This window comes from Bubalus bubalis, chromosome 14 (assembly GCF_019923935.1).
Source record: "Bubalus bubalis isolate 160015118507 breed Murrah chromosome 14, NDDB_SH_1, whole genome shotgun sequence".
Taxonomy (NCBI): Eukaryota; Metazoa; Chordata; class Mammalia; order Artiodactyla; family Bovidae; genus Bubalus; species Bubalus bubalis.
Genome location: NC_059170.1, coordinates 20,770,490 through 20,784,268, shown reverse-complemented (window position 1 = coordinate 20,784,268; position 13,779 = coordinate 20,770,490). Strand labels below are relative to the sequence as shown.

Sequence of the window (13,779 nt, the reverse complement as noted above, 5' to 3'; positions counted from 1 at the left end):
TTAATCTTCATAAAAACCCAAGAACGTACTCTTAATGATACTGTCCTCTTAATAGTATTTTAAAGATGGAAAATCTGAAGCAATTTGACCAATATCATAAAAAGTGCTAGTGATGAGATGCAAATCCAGGCAGTCTATTTTCAAAACAGGAGTGACAGAGATGAAATGAGAAGCCCTGACAAAGTAACAAAGTAGCACCTTGAGCCAGGAACAGTTCCAAGGACTTTAAGTGTATTAATTCTTTAAATCTTTATAGCGATCTTGAGTAACATAGGCAACAGACACTATTACTATCCCCATTCAGAGAGGAGGAAATAGACAGAGAGAGGGTGAAGGACTTACCTAAGCTCCCACAGCCAATAAGCAGCAGGGTGGGGATCCAAATAAAGTTCTGAATTAACATAAAGCTGAAGCTGAAGCTCCAGTATTTTGGTCATCTGATACGAACAGACAACTCATTGCAAAAAGTCTCTGATGCTGGGAAGGACCAAGGGAAGAAGGAGAAAAGGGTGTCAGAGGACTAGATGGCTGGATGGCATCACCCATCCAATGAACATGAACTTGGGCAAACTCCAGGAGCTGGTGAGGGACAGGGAGGCCTGGCTTGCTGTAGTCCATGTGGTCGCAAAGAGTCTGACATAAATGCCACTGAACAACGACAATTACTACAAAGACTGTGCCCCAACCACCCTGATACACTGCCTCCCCACACTGTGAAAACTACTTAGCATCTTCCTCTGTCTTCCTTCAAAAGGAAAGTATCTAACATGGGGGCACCATAGGCCTGATAAGTGACTTCTTCTACCCTCCAAGAGTTTCACATTACTGCCTTCAAACTTCTCACCCAGACCCTCTCACACATGGCTGGGAGGCATAGAAGATGGCACAACCTTTACAATGACCATTTTGCCACCTTCCATCAAAATCACAAACATAACAATTCCTAGATAATTAATAAGGACCTACTGTATAACACAGGGAACTCCACTCAATACTCTGTAATGATCTATATGGGAAAAGAATTTTAAAAAGAGAGCATATATGTACATGTATAACTGATTCCCTTTGTTCTATACCTGAAACTAACACAACATTGTAAATCAACTATATTTCAGTAAAAATTAAGAAAACACACACACAAACCTTATGACCAAGCAGTTCCATTCCTAGGTATTTATCCTACAGATAGACTCTTGCATATACAAAATAACCTATGCCTAAGGATACTTGATGCAGCAGTGTTTCTAACAGCAAAGAAGTGGAAAAGATCTAAACGTCATCAATAGGGGACTGTTAAATAAGTCATACCACATCCATACAATGGAATAAGATGCAACTGTTAGAAAGTGAGGCTGAATGACAAAAGCAGGGAAGTAAAGTGCTATACTAGATATAGTGGGCCATCCACAGATCTGTGTAGCAAAGAAAGCGTGAAAATTCAGGTACATATTTGTAATGCACACAGTATCTCAAGAGTGAGAAACAGTGGGTGCCTCCCAGGAAAGAATCTAGGTAACTCAAGGAATTAATAGAAAAGATGGAGACTTGCTTTCCACCACATAGTCTTAATGGACCCCACATCTCCAGCCTGACTACCTCACTCCACCCATACCAAACATCTTCGTACTGATCTTCACTAGCTTCTAGGCTTTTACACGTGCTGTCTTCTCTGGATGTTACATATTATGTCAACTGACTTAACCAACTCCTACACTACTTTTAGTTTACTTCCTCTTGGACGCCTTTTCAGGCCATCACAGCCAAAGTCTAGAGGTCCTCCTCTGGGTTCCCAAACACTTCTTCTCACTATCACAAGACTCATCACACCTTGCTGTTAATTGCTGCTTATCCCTTATAAGCCCGAGGTCCCTGAAAGCAGGAAACAAATCTCATTCATTTCTACATCCTTGGTATCTCCCATTCTAGTAACATGGCAGGTGCTGTACATGTAAAATGAGACAGACGGGGCTTGTTAATTCTCCAATCTGATCACCTAATGTACATGTTACCAGCACTTCGGAGCAATGCCAACCTACTTTCAAGTGACAGAGAACAGCAGACTTTCAGTGTGAGCGTTGAAGTTACCTGTTTCTGCCCCTTACTTGTGTGACCCTGGGCAAGTCAAATACCTATCTGAGTCACCAATTCCACCTCTGTTGAGAATTAATGATATCAAAACCTAACTTTGCATACAGTAAGTCTTCAGTAACCGCACCTTTTGCAGCCCACACCTCCTTTGTTGGTGGATATTGTTGTTGTTCAGTGTCTGACTCTTTGAGATACCATGGGCTGCAGCAAGGCCACTTAGGGAAGTGGTGGATATAGAACATTGTGATTAAGGTCTTAAGAGTCAGAGTCTGACCCAACTGCTTCACCAGGTAACTTCGGGCACCTGGAATCAAAGTTTTGGGACCTTCCATTTCCTCATATGTAAATAGGAATAATAGTACCTATTACAGCATCTATCTCCATGTCTTTTGTGAGGATGAAATGTGGTGATACAAATAAAATGCTTACATAGCACAATGTAGGGGCCTCTCTGCGGCGCTACATTAATTTGTAGTTGACAAAAACGATGTCGACGATTTCGGTAGCCTCGTGTCAACATAAGCTAACAATCAAGCATCCCAAACCTTTTACTGGGTGATTACAACGTGACAGGCGGTGCTAGGCGCTTTCCACGGATTACCGTATTCGATCTTCACAGCAACTGTGAGGCAGGTTCTATCACCCCCACTTTTTCACAGGTGACAAAGCTAAGGTTTAAGGGGAAGAGAGGTGACTTGTCCAAGGTCACAAACGAATAGGCAGCGAAGCTAGGGTGAGAATACTCAAGAGTCTGACTCTAAGATCCGCGCCATAACCACCGCCCCATTCTCCCCTTGGACACTGCGCATTCCCCGGCACCGTGGTCCCTCTAGCCCCAGTCATGGGCCACAGGCGAGGGCGCAGGCCACCTTAAACGCGCGCCGCTCACCTTCCGCAGCCCCGACAACCCAGCTTCCTGCCGCGGACTGTCCTCTCGACCAGCAAGCTCCCGGCTTCTCCGTCTGCGGCTGCGCGCGCATACACGCAACTTCCGTTCCGCTGCAATTTCGGTCCAGGGTGTTCCGTCCGGCAGAAGTGCGTCGTCTATAGCGTCCGGGGTGGGCCTTTTCTGGCTTTGAAAATCCTCCGCTGCTTCCCTGAACCAAGTGGTAACCCCTAACTGGCATATGGCAACGGAGCGCTTGAAACGTAGCGAGTGCGAGTTAGCTGTGCTGTAAGTGTGAAACACACTGAATGTCGAAGAAAGAAGGCCAACTGTCTCATCGATCATTTTTATATTGACTCAGTTCAGTTCAGTCGCTCAGTCATGTCCGACTCTTTGAGACCCCATGAATTGCGTGCTGAGATAATATTTAGGACCTATTGGGCTAAGTAAGTATATTATTTAAGTTAGTTTCAACTGTTTATTTTTCCTTTTTTTTTTTTTTAACTGTGGCTACTGAGAAATTTTTAATTATTTACGTGGCTCACTTTTTTTTTCTGTTGGACAGTGCTGCGCTAAAGACTTCGCAATTCACGTTTCCAGCATAGACCACCCCCTCTTGCCGCCCCTGCTGGAGTCATAGATCCAGAGTTCCACTGTCTCTGGGGCACCTCCCCTTTGGGTACGTATCGACCGCCTCTAACTTAATACAGAATTCGTCATTTCTACACACACATCCTCACCCAAAACCTGTGTCTGCCCAGTTTTGCCCATCTCAGACCCAAGCATCCTCCCAGTTGCACTAACAGAAACTCATTTTTGTTTCTTCCCCCTCAGTCTCTACAGTCAGAAAGTTCTGTCAGCTCTAACTCCAAAATGTCTCAAATCTGTCACTTTTCTATTCTCCCGTTCTACCCCTGCTGCAACTCGGTCTCAGGCAACCATTATCTCATCAGAAACTGCTGCAATAGCCTAAATGGTCTCCTTGCTTCTGCCTTTAACCTAGTCTCCTACTGACTTCCCTGGTGGCTCAGATGGTAAGGCGTCTGTCTACAATGAGGGAGACCTGGGTTTGGTCCCTGGGTCGGGAAGATTCCCTGGAGAAGGAAATGGCAACCCACTCCAGTACTCTTGCCTAGAAAACCCCATGGACGGAGGAGCCTGGTGCAGGCAACTGCCCATGAGGTCGCAAAGAGTCGGACAGGACTGAGCAACTTCACTTTCTTTCTTTCCTACTGACTTATCTCCCACACAGAGCCTAAGGGAATATATTTGTTTTTATCCTGAGGTCACAGGAATTCGCTGGCGGTCCAGTGATTAGGGCTCTGCCCTTTCACTGCAATGGGCTAGAGTTTGATCTGGATCCCTGATAGGGAACTAAGATCCCAAAAGCTGCCCAGCCCCACAGGAAAAAAAAAGAGAAAAGTCAGATCACATCACTCCTCTGCTGAAAATTCCCGGTGGCTTGTCATTGCCTTTGCAATAAAATCCAAATTTCCTACTGTGTCCTAGGACCTGCAAGATCTAGCTACTGCTTTCTTTTACTTCTCCAACCCATTTATTTCTTTCTTTTCCTAGCATGATCTCTCTAGTTGAATATACTTCAACTACATAATTTTATTTTGCTTCTTCAATACCCCAAGCACCTATTTATCTCAGAGCCTTTGTATTTAACTAGCTTCTTTCTGGAATGTTCCCCCAGATTGTTTCAAGGCTAGTGCCTTCTTGTCCTTCATGTCTCAGCTTAAATGCCAGCTCTCCAGAGAGACCCTTTCTGACCATCCCATTTAAAATGCCCCCATTATTATCACATCATTTTCTTCACAATACTTGTCACTATCCATAATGATAGCATTATTTGCTTACTTAGCATTGCCTAGTTCCTAGACATTCAGCTCCCTGAGAGCAGGAACACAATCTGTCTTGTTCATTGCAATATCCCCAGGATCTAGCACAGAGTCTGACTCATTGTATGGCTTAATAAATATGCGTTGAATGAATAAATGACTGCTTTATGTATTAGTTTGAGTTCCCCAGAAGCAGACCTTATGTATTTGAGTGCATGAAGGTGATCTCAGAAGACACTGATAAGGTAGTCAGAAAATGAGTCAGAGAAGGGGAGACATCCAATAAAGAATGTGTTACCAAGCCAGTTACTGAAGTGGGCATCTGGGTCTTAATTCTGTTGCAGAGATCTAGGAAACAGTAAAACACAGATCTCAGAATTATTTCACCCAAAGGGGTAGTTATATACTAGCAGCCATGGTGGAAGTATACTCCTACATATGTTAATGGAGAGGCTGTGGTTTGGGAGAAAGCCTTCTGACTATAAGATGCAGACAATGGCTCCAGCCACTCTGAATTACTAAGACTCTGGGGGCCCTGACAACCCCTGTTACAACTAATCTCTTTGATACCTGATTAGAAGTCTATGAGGCTATTGTTGGTCCATTTTTAAGGTGAGAAAACTGAAAATACAAATAGGTAGTCATGTGCTGAAGCTCACACAACTAGTATATGGCAGACTGGAACCCACCCACAGGCCAGTCTGATCCAAAAGTCCTGTCATCAACTGACTAGTTCAAAGTCAGACTGGCTGGGTTCATATTAAGGCTCCAATGCTTATGATAGCCATGGCCAAGTTAGTCATCCCCGCTGACTTTCACTTTCTTTGCATATAAAGTGGCTGCTGTGTGGGAAATATGCTGCACTGCAGGAAGGAAGGTGAGGAAACAAAGAAGTAGATCATTTAGGAGCTGTGGCAGCTGTCCAGGGATTGTGGAGTCCTGGGCCAGTGTGGTGTCTGGGGGCAGTGAGGAAAAAAAAAAACCCGGATTTTAGAAGTTTGAAACATACCATAATAAATTTCAGGGGCTTCCCAGGTGACGTTAGTAATAAAGAACCCTCCTGCCAATGCAGGAGATATAAGAGATGCAGGTTTGATCCCTGGGTTGGGAAGATCCCCAGGAGAAGGGTATGGCAACCCACTCCAGTATTCTAGCCTGGAGAATCCCATGGACAGAGAAGCCTGGCAGGCTACAGTCCATAGGATCACAAAGAGTTTGCAACAACTGAAGTGACTACGCACGCACGCATGCATAACAAATTTCGTACTGTCTCATACTGCCCTGGGAGTTGATGCTCATTCATCCTGGGGTCCAAAAGGAGAAACATAGAGTAGACCTGAGCCCAACCCACAGTCTGGACCAAAGCCATCCAGCCAAGCCCAGCTTTTAATAGTCAAACTGCAGTCAACATGCAGCCCCAGAAGCGTGAAAATAAATGCTTGTTTCTGGGGCAACAGAGATTGGGGTTGTCTGATTTTTAGCATGCTCCTTCAGATGCACATCAGCTTCAGGTCTCCTCCTTAGAGAAACCTACCCTCACCCTCAGAGATCAGGTCCCCTCTGGCCTCTCTGATATTTCCATGTGTCTACCCAATCAGAGTCACACATTTGATTGTGAGAGCTTCTGCTGAATTTCTTTCCCCTGCACATGGGGACCTGTCAGGCTTGATCCCAGCAAAGCAGCTCCTGGCTCCAAGGATTAGCACAGACTAGGTGTGCATTATATATTTCTTGAATAAACAGTGCATTGACAGTGGGCAGATTGAGGTGGGCAAAGCTGGAATATCTCTGCTTACCTGCATTTCCCCAGGGAAATAATTTCACTTATGGGAAAACTTTAGTATATTTGGAAATAACTTGATTATGTGAATCTAATTTTTTCAACTGTAAATTTTATGAAAATACCAATCGAAGGTTTCTAATGAAAATTTGACCTCTGAATAGAGATGTAGGTATAAAATACACAGATTTCAAAGGCTTACTATGACAGAAAGAATGTAAAACATTTCATTAATGAATTTGTACATTATGTACTGAAGTTCTAACAGTTTGGCTCTATTAGGTTAAATAAAACATTATTAAAATTGTTTTCATCCATTTTTTCTTACTTTTTAAATGGTGGCTACTGGAAAATTAGTAGTTACATACGTGGCTTGCATTATATTTCTAGTGGATAGTGCAGGACCAGAAAGTCTCTAAGGTGAACAAGAGGTCAGAAGTCAGAAAGACATCGTTTGAATCCAAGCTCAGAATTTCGTAACTGTGTGACTTTGGGCAAGTGTCTCTCCCCGCTGAGCCTGTTTTCTTACCTGTGAAATGGAGATTGTTGTGCTTACCACATAGGTATGTGGTGACGACCCCGTAAGGAAATGCATGCACAGTGCTGAGCAGATAGCAAGCACTCTCCGAATGTACGCTACAGTTACTGATGTCATGGTGGTTTTCTGGACAATGCAAGCAATTAAGGCTCATATGTAGCCAGCTGCCTGGTACAGCTTCCAAAGAAACATTCCAAGAACATGCCAAGCATCTTCTCTTCTGCAGGAAACAGGCCAGAGGCTCTCAATGATGGTTTTTAAGTAGGTCCACAAATTCTTTGACATTCCTTTTTTCAAGAGGTAGAGCCTAATTCCTCTCCCCTTGAGAGTGGGCTGGGATTAGTGACTCACTTCTAATGAATAGAGCAAAAATGACAGGATGTGACATCCAAGACTAGGTGATAAGAGGCACAGTGGATTCCTCCTGGTTCTCTCGTCTGTGTCACTCACTCTGGGGGAAGCCAGCCACATTGTCATAATGAGGTGACTATGGTGAGGAACGAGGGCTTCCTGCTAACAGCCATGAGTTAGAAATATTGAAAACAAATCCTCTGACCCCAGTCAAGCCTTCAGATGAATACAACTGACACCTTGATGATAACCTCATGAAAGATCCTGAGACAGAAACAATCCAGCTTAGCCCCTCTCAAATTTCTAACTCCCCAAACTTGAAAGATAATAAATGTTCATTGTTTCAAGCTGCTAAATTTGGGGGTCATTTGTTCTGCAATAGTAGATAACCAATAGACTCTTTTTCCACCCTATGGTTAAAGGTCTGCTCTTCTCTAAGGAAAGGGACTCCAGTCTTCAGTCTGGTCCATCTTGGGACTACAAGGGCCACCACAGGACCCACAGGCCAAGGCACAAACCACAGACACTGGGCCAGGCTGCATATGTGCTCACAGGCTGTTTATTTATCCAAGAGTAAGGAGGAGAGAGAGGATGAAGAGAACCTGATGCCCCAAGGTGGTGGACCTGAGGGGAGAAATGAATGAAAGGCTTCTCTGTCTCTTGCCATGGGCCCCAGGGAGCTCCAGCTTCAGGTGGGGCCTCTGGGGACAGTTTAGGGGCCTCTAGGAAGGCCAGCAGTTGTTAGCTGGGGCCAGGATTCCCAAAGGGGCATATACTAGGCTCGGAATGGTTTCTGTGTACACAAAATCTCTCTCCACGAAAGGCACTGGTGGGGGTGGGGGGAGCTGCAGGGACACTCCCCCATCACTGGTGAGATCCGCTGTGTCCTGAGCTGGGTCTCCGCCTTCTTGCTCTTCTCTCCCTTCCCTCAGCCCAGCGGCAAGCAGGCAATCAGCGGAGGGCCAGGTCAGGCCATGTGGTGGACACTCCCTCTTCAGGGCTAATGCATCTGACCACCTCTAGGCTAAGAGCCCCAGACGGGTGACCTTGGCCGAGAGGAAGGAGTGGATGATGAACACCATGGTTTTGGGGCACGAATGCAGGTCCAGCTGCTACGGGGTGAACAGAGAGAAGGGTCAGGAGCCCACCCAGCCTGGCCTCCAGGAGAGCATCACCCCTCAACCCCTTCCACTCACAATCTCGCCTTCAGTGCCCCCAAAGTCCAGGAATAGGAGACTGGCACCATCGTCCGAGGACATCTGCAGCTTCTCAAAGGGCTGACGCAGCAGCACAGCTCGGGCCGCACCTGGCTCCGCCGCCCACAGCGTGAAGCCGTTGTCAATATGCACGGAGAGGCTGCAGGCACGGCCATTCCACGTGCAGGCTGTGGGGAGGGCGTGGGCACAGGCACAGCGACACCTCAGAGACTGCAAGCCCTCCCTCCAGTCCCCCCTGGCAGCTCCAAAAGTGGGGCTTGAATGCCACCGGGGGTGGGAAGCTCACTGTCTGTCATGCCATTTGTACACCCACCCTATAGAGAGTCAGAAGGATGAGTGGGCAGAAAACCTATACCCCACTTCCAGACCCACAGCCAGCAGCACCAAAGGAGGAAAGGGGAATCTGCAACTCTGCCTTGGACAGGAGGCCCACTCCCTGTGAAGGTAGGCCCACCAAGTCTGGCCTTTGGAGACCTTAAACGCCTACAGACTTCTTGCCCAGTTAAATGTGAATTTCAGATAATCAATGGGTAATTTGGATCTCCCTCAATTAAACAATTATTTGCTGTTCACCTGAAATTCAAATCCAAGTGAGTGTCCTGTACTTTTTCTGGCAACCCTACCCCAAGTGCCACCTCTCATATCCTCACCAGCGGAGTCACAAAGCCAGGACAAGAAAACCCCTGGGAAGCAAGTCTCACTACCTTCCAGGACACCTGCACATCCGAAACAGAGGGCCCTCGGAGACCCCAAATCCCACTCTTGATCCCCCTCCTGAAGCATCCTAAAGAAGGAAACTTGAATGCCCCTGGGGACAAGCAGCTCATTACCAGAAAGGCACTCCCAGATCCACCCAGCCCACCTGTCGACACCTCCTGCACACCCTCAGCGGCCCGGTGACAGCCATCCACCAGCTGGCGGGTCCAGGCAGCCAGCTCCTGCGGTGACTCCACGCTGAACAGGTGAGTGTCCACACCGTGGCGCGTGCCCGTGCGCAGGGCAAAAGAGAGCTCTGCATCGTAGGGCACCGAGCCCTTGGAGGGGCCTGAGTGCACCAGCCTGGGGGCAGGGGGCAGAGGTCTAAGCATGAGGCTTCAGGCAGCAGGGAAGTAGTTCTGGGCTAAGGGGGCAGTGACCTGGGAAGGGACCCTGCGACTCCTTTTCCACCCAGTGGGGGGACAGGACGTCCAGACGGTCACTGATGGAGTCACAGGAGACCATCTCCTGCCACCCTCCTCCTGGCCCCCTCAGCTCCAGCCACTCTAGCGTCTTCAAACACTCCAAGCATACTCCTGCCTCAGCCCCTCTGCTGTTCCCTCTGCCCAGCAAACTTTTCCCTGATTATCTGCATTGCTTTCTCCCTTACCTCCTTCAGACCTTTGCTCAAACGCCAGCTCCTCTGAGAAGCCTTCCCTGACTTCTCTGCCTAAAATGACACCTCAGGACTTCCCTGGCGGTCCAGTGGTTAAGACTCTGTGCTTCCACCTCAGGGGGCCCAGGTTTGATCCCTGGTTAGGGAACTAAGATCCCACATGCCACACAGCCAAAAAATAAAAATAAAACAGCGCTCTCCCCTATCACTAGCCGCACTTTTCCTTATGGTACCAGAAATTATACTTACTTTTTACTGTTGCAGTTGGCTTTTGATTGCCTTTTTCTCTAGAATATCATCAAGGGTACAAATGTTTGTCTAGCTTGTTCACTGCTATAGTCCCAGAAACTAAAACAATGCCTGGCACAAAGTAGGTGCTTAGTAAACATTTGTGGCCTGAATTAATGAATCACTTGATTAGGTAGCACGTTCATGACCTGCTCATCCCTAGTAGGCAGCAGGCTCCTGACACGTGTGCCGGAACGCATTCTGGAGTGAGGAGACGTGAGCAGCAAGGGCCCACACCTCTCAGCTTGACTCCCACTTGCTGTGTAACCTTGGGCAGTTCACCGCCCCTCTCTAGGCAGCAGACCCCAGAGTTCTATACCTTCGCCCTCTTTGGTCCTCACTCCACAAGCTTTCTCTTGTAGCTTCAGTTCCTCCTTGGAGCTGTTTCTGATGCCCAGTCTCCTACTTGGCAGCCCTAAGCAACAGACTCACAAGTTCCCCAGTTTCCTACCCAAGCTCCCTACCTACCCGCCCCCCACCGACACTTTGGACTGGACATCTTGATCCAACCTCCTCCCTTTGCACTCCCACCCCTACTCCTACTGCCCACCCAGACACCAGTTCCAAAACTCCCGTTCATCCATTCATCAGGACGCCTCCCTCACCCTCCCCATCTGGCAAGTATGAAGCCTGGTTAATTTTCCCACCATGTGTTTCCAATGCAAATGCGGCCTTTCTTCCCCATCTGCTGCCTCTACCCACCTCCACTGTCTCTCCAGCATAACTTCTCCCATCCCCCTCCTCCAGTATATTTTCCGCATGGCAGCCACACAGATCCTTTTTAAAACAGGACCCAATGAGACACCTCACTCCCAGGTTAAAGCTCTTCTCACTCTGTCTGCCACAGCTCTTCAGATAAAGCTAACAGCCCTTATCCAGGCAACAGAAGCTCTGCAAGATCGGGGCTGCCAACTCCCTGCCTTGTTTCTCTCCACTTCCCAGACAGAGTCTACACCCTGGTTACGGCACACTCAGAGAGCTCCATGGAACTGCGACAGCTCTGCGTGCTTCTGTCCCTCTGACTACATTGTTCCCTCTGTGTAAGATGCCTGTCCACCCTTCCTTAAATGGCAAATTTCTACCCACCTGCCAAAGTCCAGCTCAGATGTCATCTTCTACCTGAAGCCTTGCCCCACCCCCACCTGCAGGCCAGGTAGAGTTAAGTGGTTCCTACACTCTGCATTGTAAAGGCTGTTCCCAGGCCAGTCTCCTCACCAGGATGGGTCCTCCCTGAGGACAGAGACCTCTGGGGACTGTCTTTCATCTGAACCAGGCAGCACCAGGTTGGACAGAGCAGGTGTCAATGGGTGAGTGACTGATACGACCTCATATCCTTCTGTTCCAAGTCCCCATTTTACAGATGAGGAAACCAAGGCCCAGACTGGGCAGAGACTCGCTTCAGGCCACCTGGGGAATAACTCAGCATAGAATGGGGCTGGAGTCCCCAGCTTCTGAGGTCCATCTAGAGCATCGCACCCCCAAGCTCTGGGCGGGACACACAGCCCTGCCCTACCCGCAGATACCTGGTGGTGATAAGGGGGGCAGTACGCGCCGGCCGGCTCAAGGCCTCACGGGTCTGGGGCAGACAGCTGTAGAGGAGCAGCTCCTTTTCGGTCAGCAGGGCCAAGGTGGGTGCCGTGCCCCCGCTGGGCAGCTGCAGGAGGCAAGGCAGCAGTGATGGGGGACGGGGAGGGGAGAAGAGAGGTGAGAGGGCCAGGGCGGGGTGAGGCAGTGAGGGGAAATGGGAGTGGGGTCGCCTCTGGGAGAGGGGAAGGGAGGGGAGGAGGGGTCCCCGGGCCCGGCAGGCACCTGCTCAGTCAGCCAGCCGATCCGCTTGATGTCCTGACTCCCGGCTGTGCTGGTGGCCGACAGCAGCGCCTGCAGCTCATCCTTGACCCGGGGCGTCAGCGTGTTGACCTGGGCTTGGATGGCAGCCGCCCAGGACTTGGCGCTAGCCTCATCCTTGGCCCTCAGGAAGAGGGTGTCCCGGCCATCGGCCGAGCAGATCTCCAGATACCTGCAGGCACAAGTGAGGTAGAGGGGAGTCCCGTCCACTGGACAGGTGCCCAACCCTGAAACCTGAGCCAAAGGGCCCCAATCTACCACAAAACCAGAGGAAACCACAGGGGACGTCCATGAGAGAATCAGGAGCGACTCCCACTGCAGGGCTCCGGCCACAGTTGTTGGGCCTCATGGGGTTTATCTATCTTATCTTATCTTGGGATAAGAGACTATATCTCTCTCTCCAACACACATACACATACAGGCATATATACACAAATACACACACTCCAAAGTGTAGTAGTAGTACTGTTAGTCGCTGGGTCATGTCTGACTCTTTGAGACCCCATGGACTGTAGCCAGCCAGGCTCCTCTGTCCATGGAATTTTCCAGGCAAGAAGCCTGGAGTGGGTTGCCATTTCCTACTCCAGGGGATCTTCCCAACCCAGAGACTGAACCTGTGTCTCCTGCATCGGCAGGTCAATTCTTTACCACTGAGCCACCAGGGAAGCCCTGCTACAAGGCAAACTGTATGGTCAAAAAAGAAAAGAAAAAGCCAGGGTATGGCGAAGGGAAAGGGTGGGGAGACAAAAAGCCCCACAGGCAAGTGCAAGGGGACGGTCTCAAGGAGGTCCAAGAAGAGTCAGTGGCAGGGAAAGGACCTTCAAATGTTCTGTGGGGCTTTAAAGAATCACTCCCCTCTGGTATTTCCGTAACCAGTGAAGCGGGGCAGAAACTGGAGAATGGCTCACACATATCCATTCCAATGCCTTCACCTCTGCCTTCCTCCACCACGGATCTCCCCTGCAGCTAGCACTGGCCATCAACCCAATTCTGACTGATGAAATAGAAAGCAAAGTCTTTGGGGAGGGCGTCCCTTCCCAACTGAAGCGTTCCTAGCTGTGGCCGTTAGTTTCCAAAGATGGCCTCCACCAAACTCATCTCTCCCTATATGCAGTGTACCTCCCTCACCAAGAGGTGAAGCTTATTTCTCCTCTCCTTGACCATCTGACTTGGTTTGACAGACAAAATGTGGCAGAAGTGCCATTTTGGCATTCTTAAACGATCACGAAATCCATCTACCCCAAGGTCACCTATGCTGAGAGGGAAAACAAGCTAGCCACGTGGAAAAGCCCTACAAAAAGAGGAATGCTTAGCCAGCCGCCAGCTATTCCAACACCCCTGCTGAGGAAGCAGGCACATAGGTGAAGCAGCTATCCTGGATTTGTAGCCCCTGCAGATGGCACAAGGAACAGAAGAACTGCCTGGCTAAGCCAGCCCAGATTACAGAATTGTGAAAAATATTAAACTGCTATCTTCTAAGCCACTAAACTTCAGGACGGCTGTTTATGCAGCAATAGAACAAAATACCAGGGGAACAATTCCTTTGTCTTTTGCCTTCTTCCTGTCTAGA

At 48.6% G+C, this 13,779-nt stretch overlaps 2 protein-coding genes and 1 long non-coding RNA gene across 9 annotated transcripts in view; 1 reads left to right on the top strand and 2 right to left on the bottom strand.

Moving 5' to 3' along the window:
- The window catches only part of CDK5RAP1 (CDK5 regulatory subunit associated protein 1), a 35,974-nt gene extending 32,655 nt beyond the window's left edge, over nucleotides 1-3,319 (bottom strand). For 3 of the 5 annotated variants that reach the window (XM_045162645.1, XM_045162646.1, XM_045162647.1), the window contains exon 1: nucleotides 2,978-3,319. In XM_045162645.1, the coding sequence (XP_045018580.1) occupies nucleotides 2,978-3,319 (342 nt within the window). Of the gene's footprint in view, nucleotides 1-342; nucleotides 478-2,517; nucleotides 2,757-2,977 lie in introns of all 5 variants that reach the window. The other 2 variants (XM_045162648.1, XM_045162649.1) reach the window with 2 other exon arrangements.
- LOC123464888 overlaps nucleotides 3,278-13,779 on the top strand; it is a 13,757-nt gene continuing 3,255 nt past the window's right edge. Inside the window, exons 1-3 of one of the 2 annotated variants that reach the window (XR_006639949.1) lie at nucleotides 3,278-3,420; nucleotides 3,540-3,653; nucleotides 9,025-9,567. This is a non-coding gene — a long non-coding RNA (uncharacterized LOC123464888). Of the gene's footprint in view, nucleotides 3,421-3,539; nucleotides 11,672-13,779 lie in introns of those variants that run through there. The other variant, XR_006639950.1, reaches the window with a different exon arrangement.
- SNTA1 (syntrophin alpha 1) overlaps nucleotides 8,025-13,779 on the bottom strand; it is a 26,579-nt gene continuing 20,824 nt past the window's right edge. Inside the window, exons 4-9 of one of the 2 annotated variants that reach the window (XM_045162650.1) lie at nucleotides 12,174-12,381; nucleotides 11,888-12,018; nucleotides 11,580-11,771; nucleotides 9,567-9,763; nucleotides 8,684-8,871; nucleotides 8,025-8,599 (exon numbers count right to left, since the gene is read on the bottom strand). In XM_045162650.1, coding sequence (XP_045018585.1) covers nucleotides 8,507-8,599; nucleotides 8,684-8,871; nucleotides 9,567-9,763; nucleotides 11,580-11,771; nucleotides 11,888-12,018; nucleotides 12,174-12,381 — 1,009 coding nt within the window. In that variant the 3' untranslated portion in view covers nucleotides 8,025-8,506. The remainder of the gene's footprint in view (nucleotides 8,600-8,683; nucleotides 8,872-9,566; nucleotides 9,764-11,579; nucleotides 11,772-11,887; nucleotides 12,019-12,173; nucleotides 12,382-13,779) is intronic. The other variant, XM_045162651.1, reaches the window with a different exon arrangement.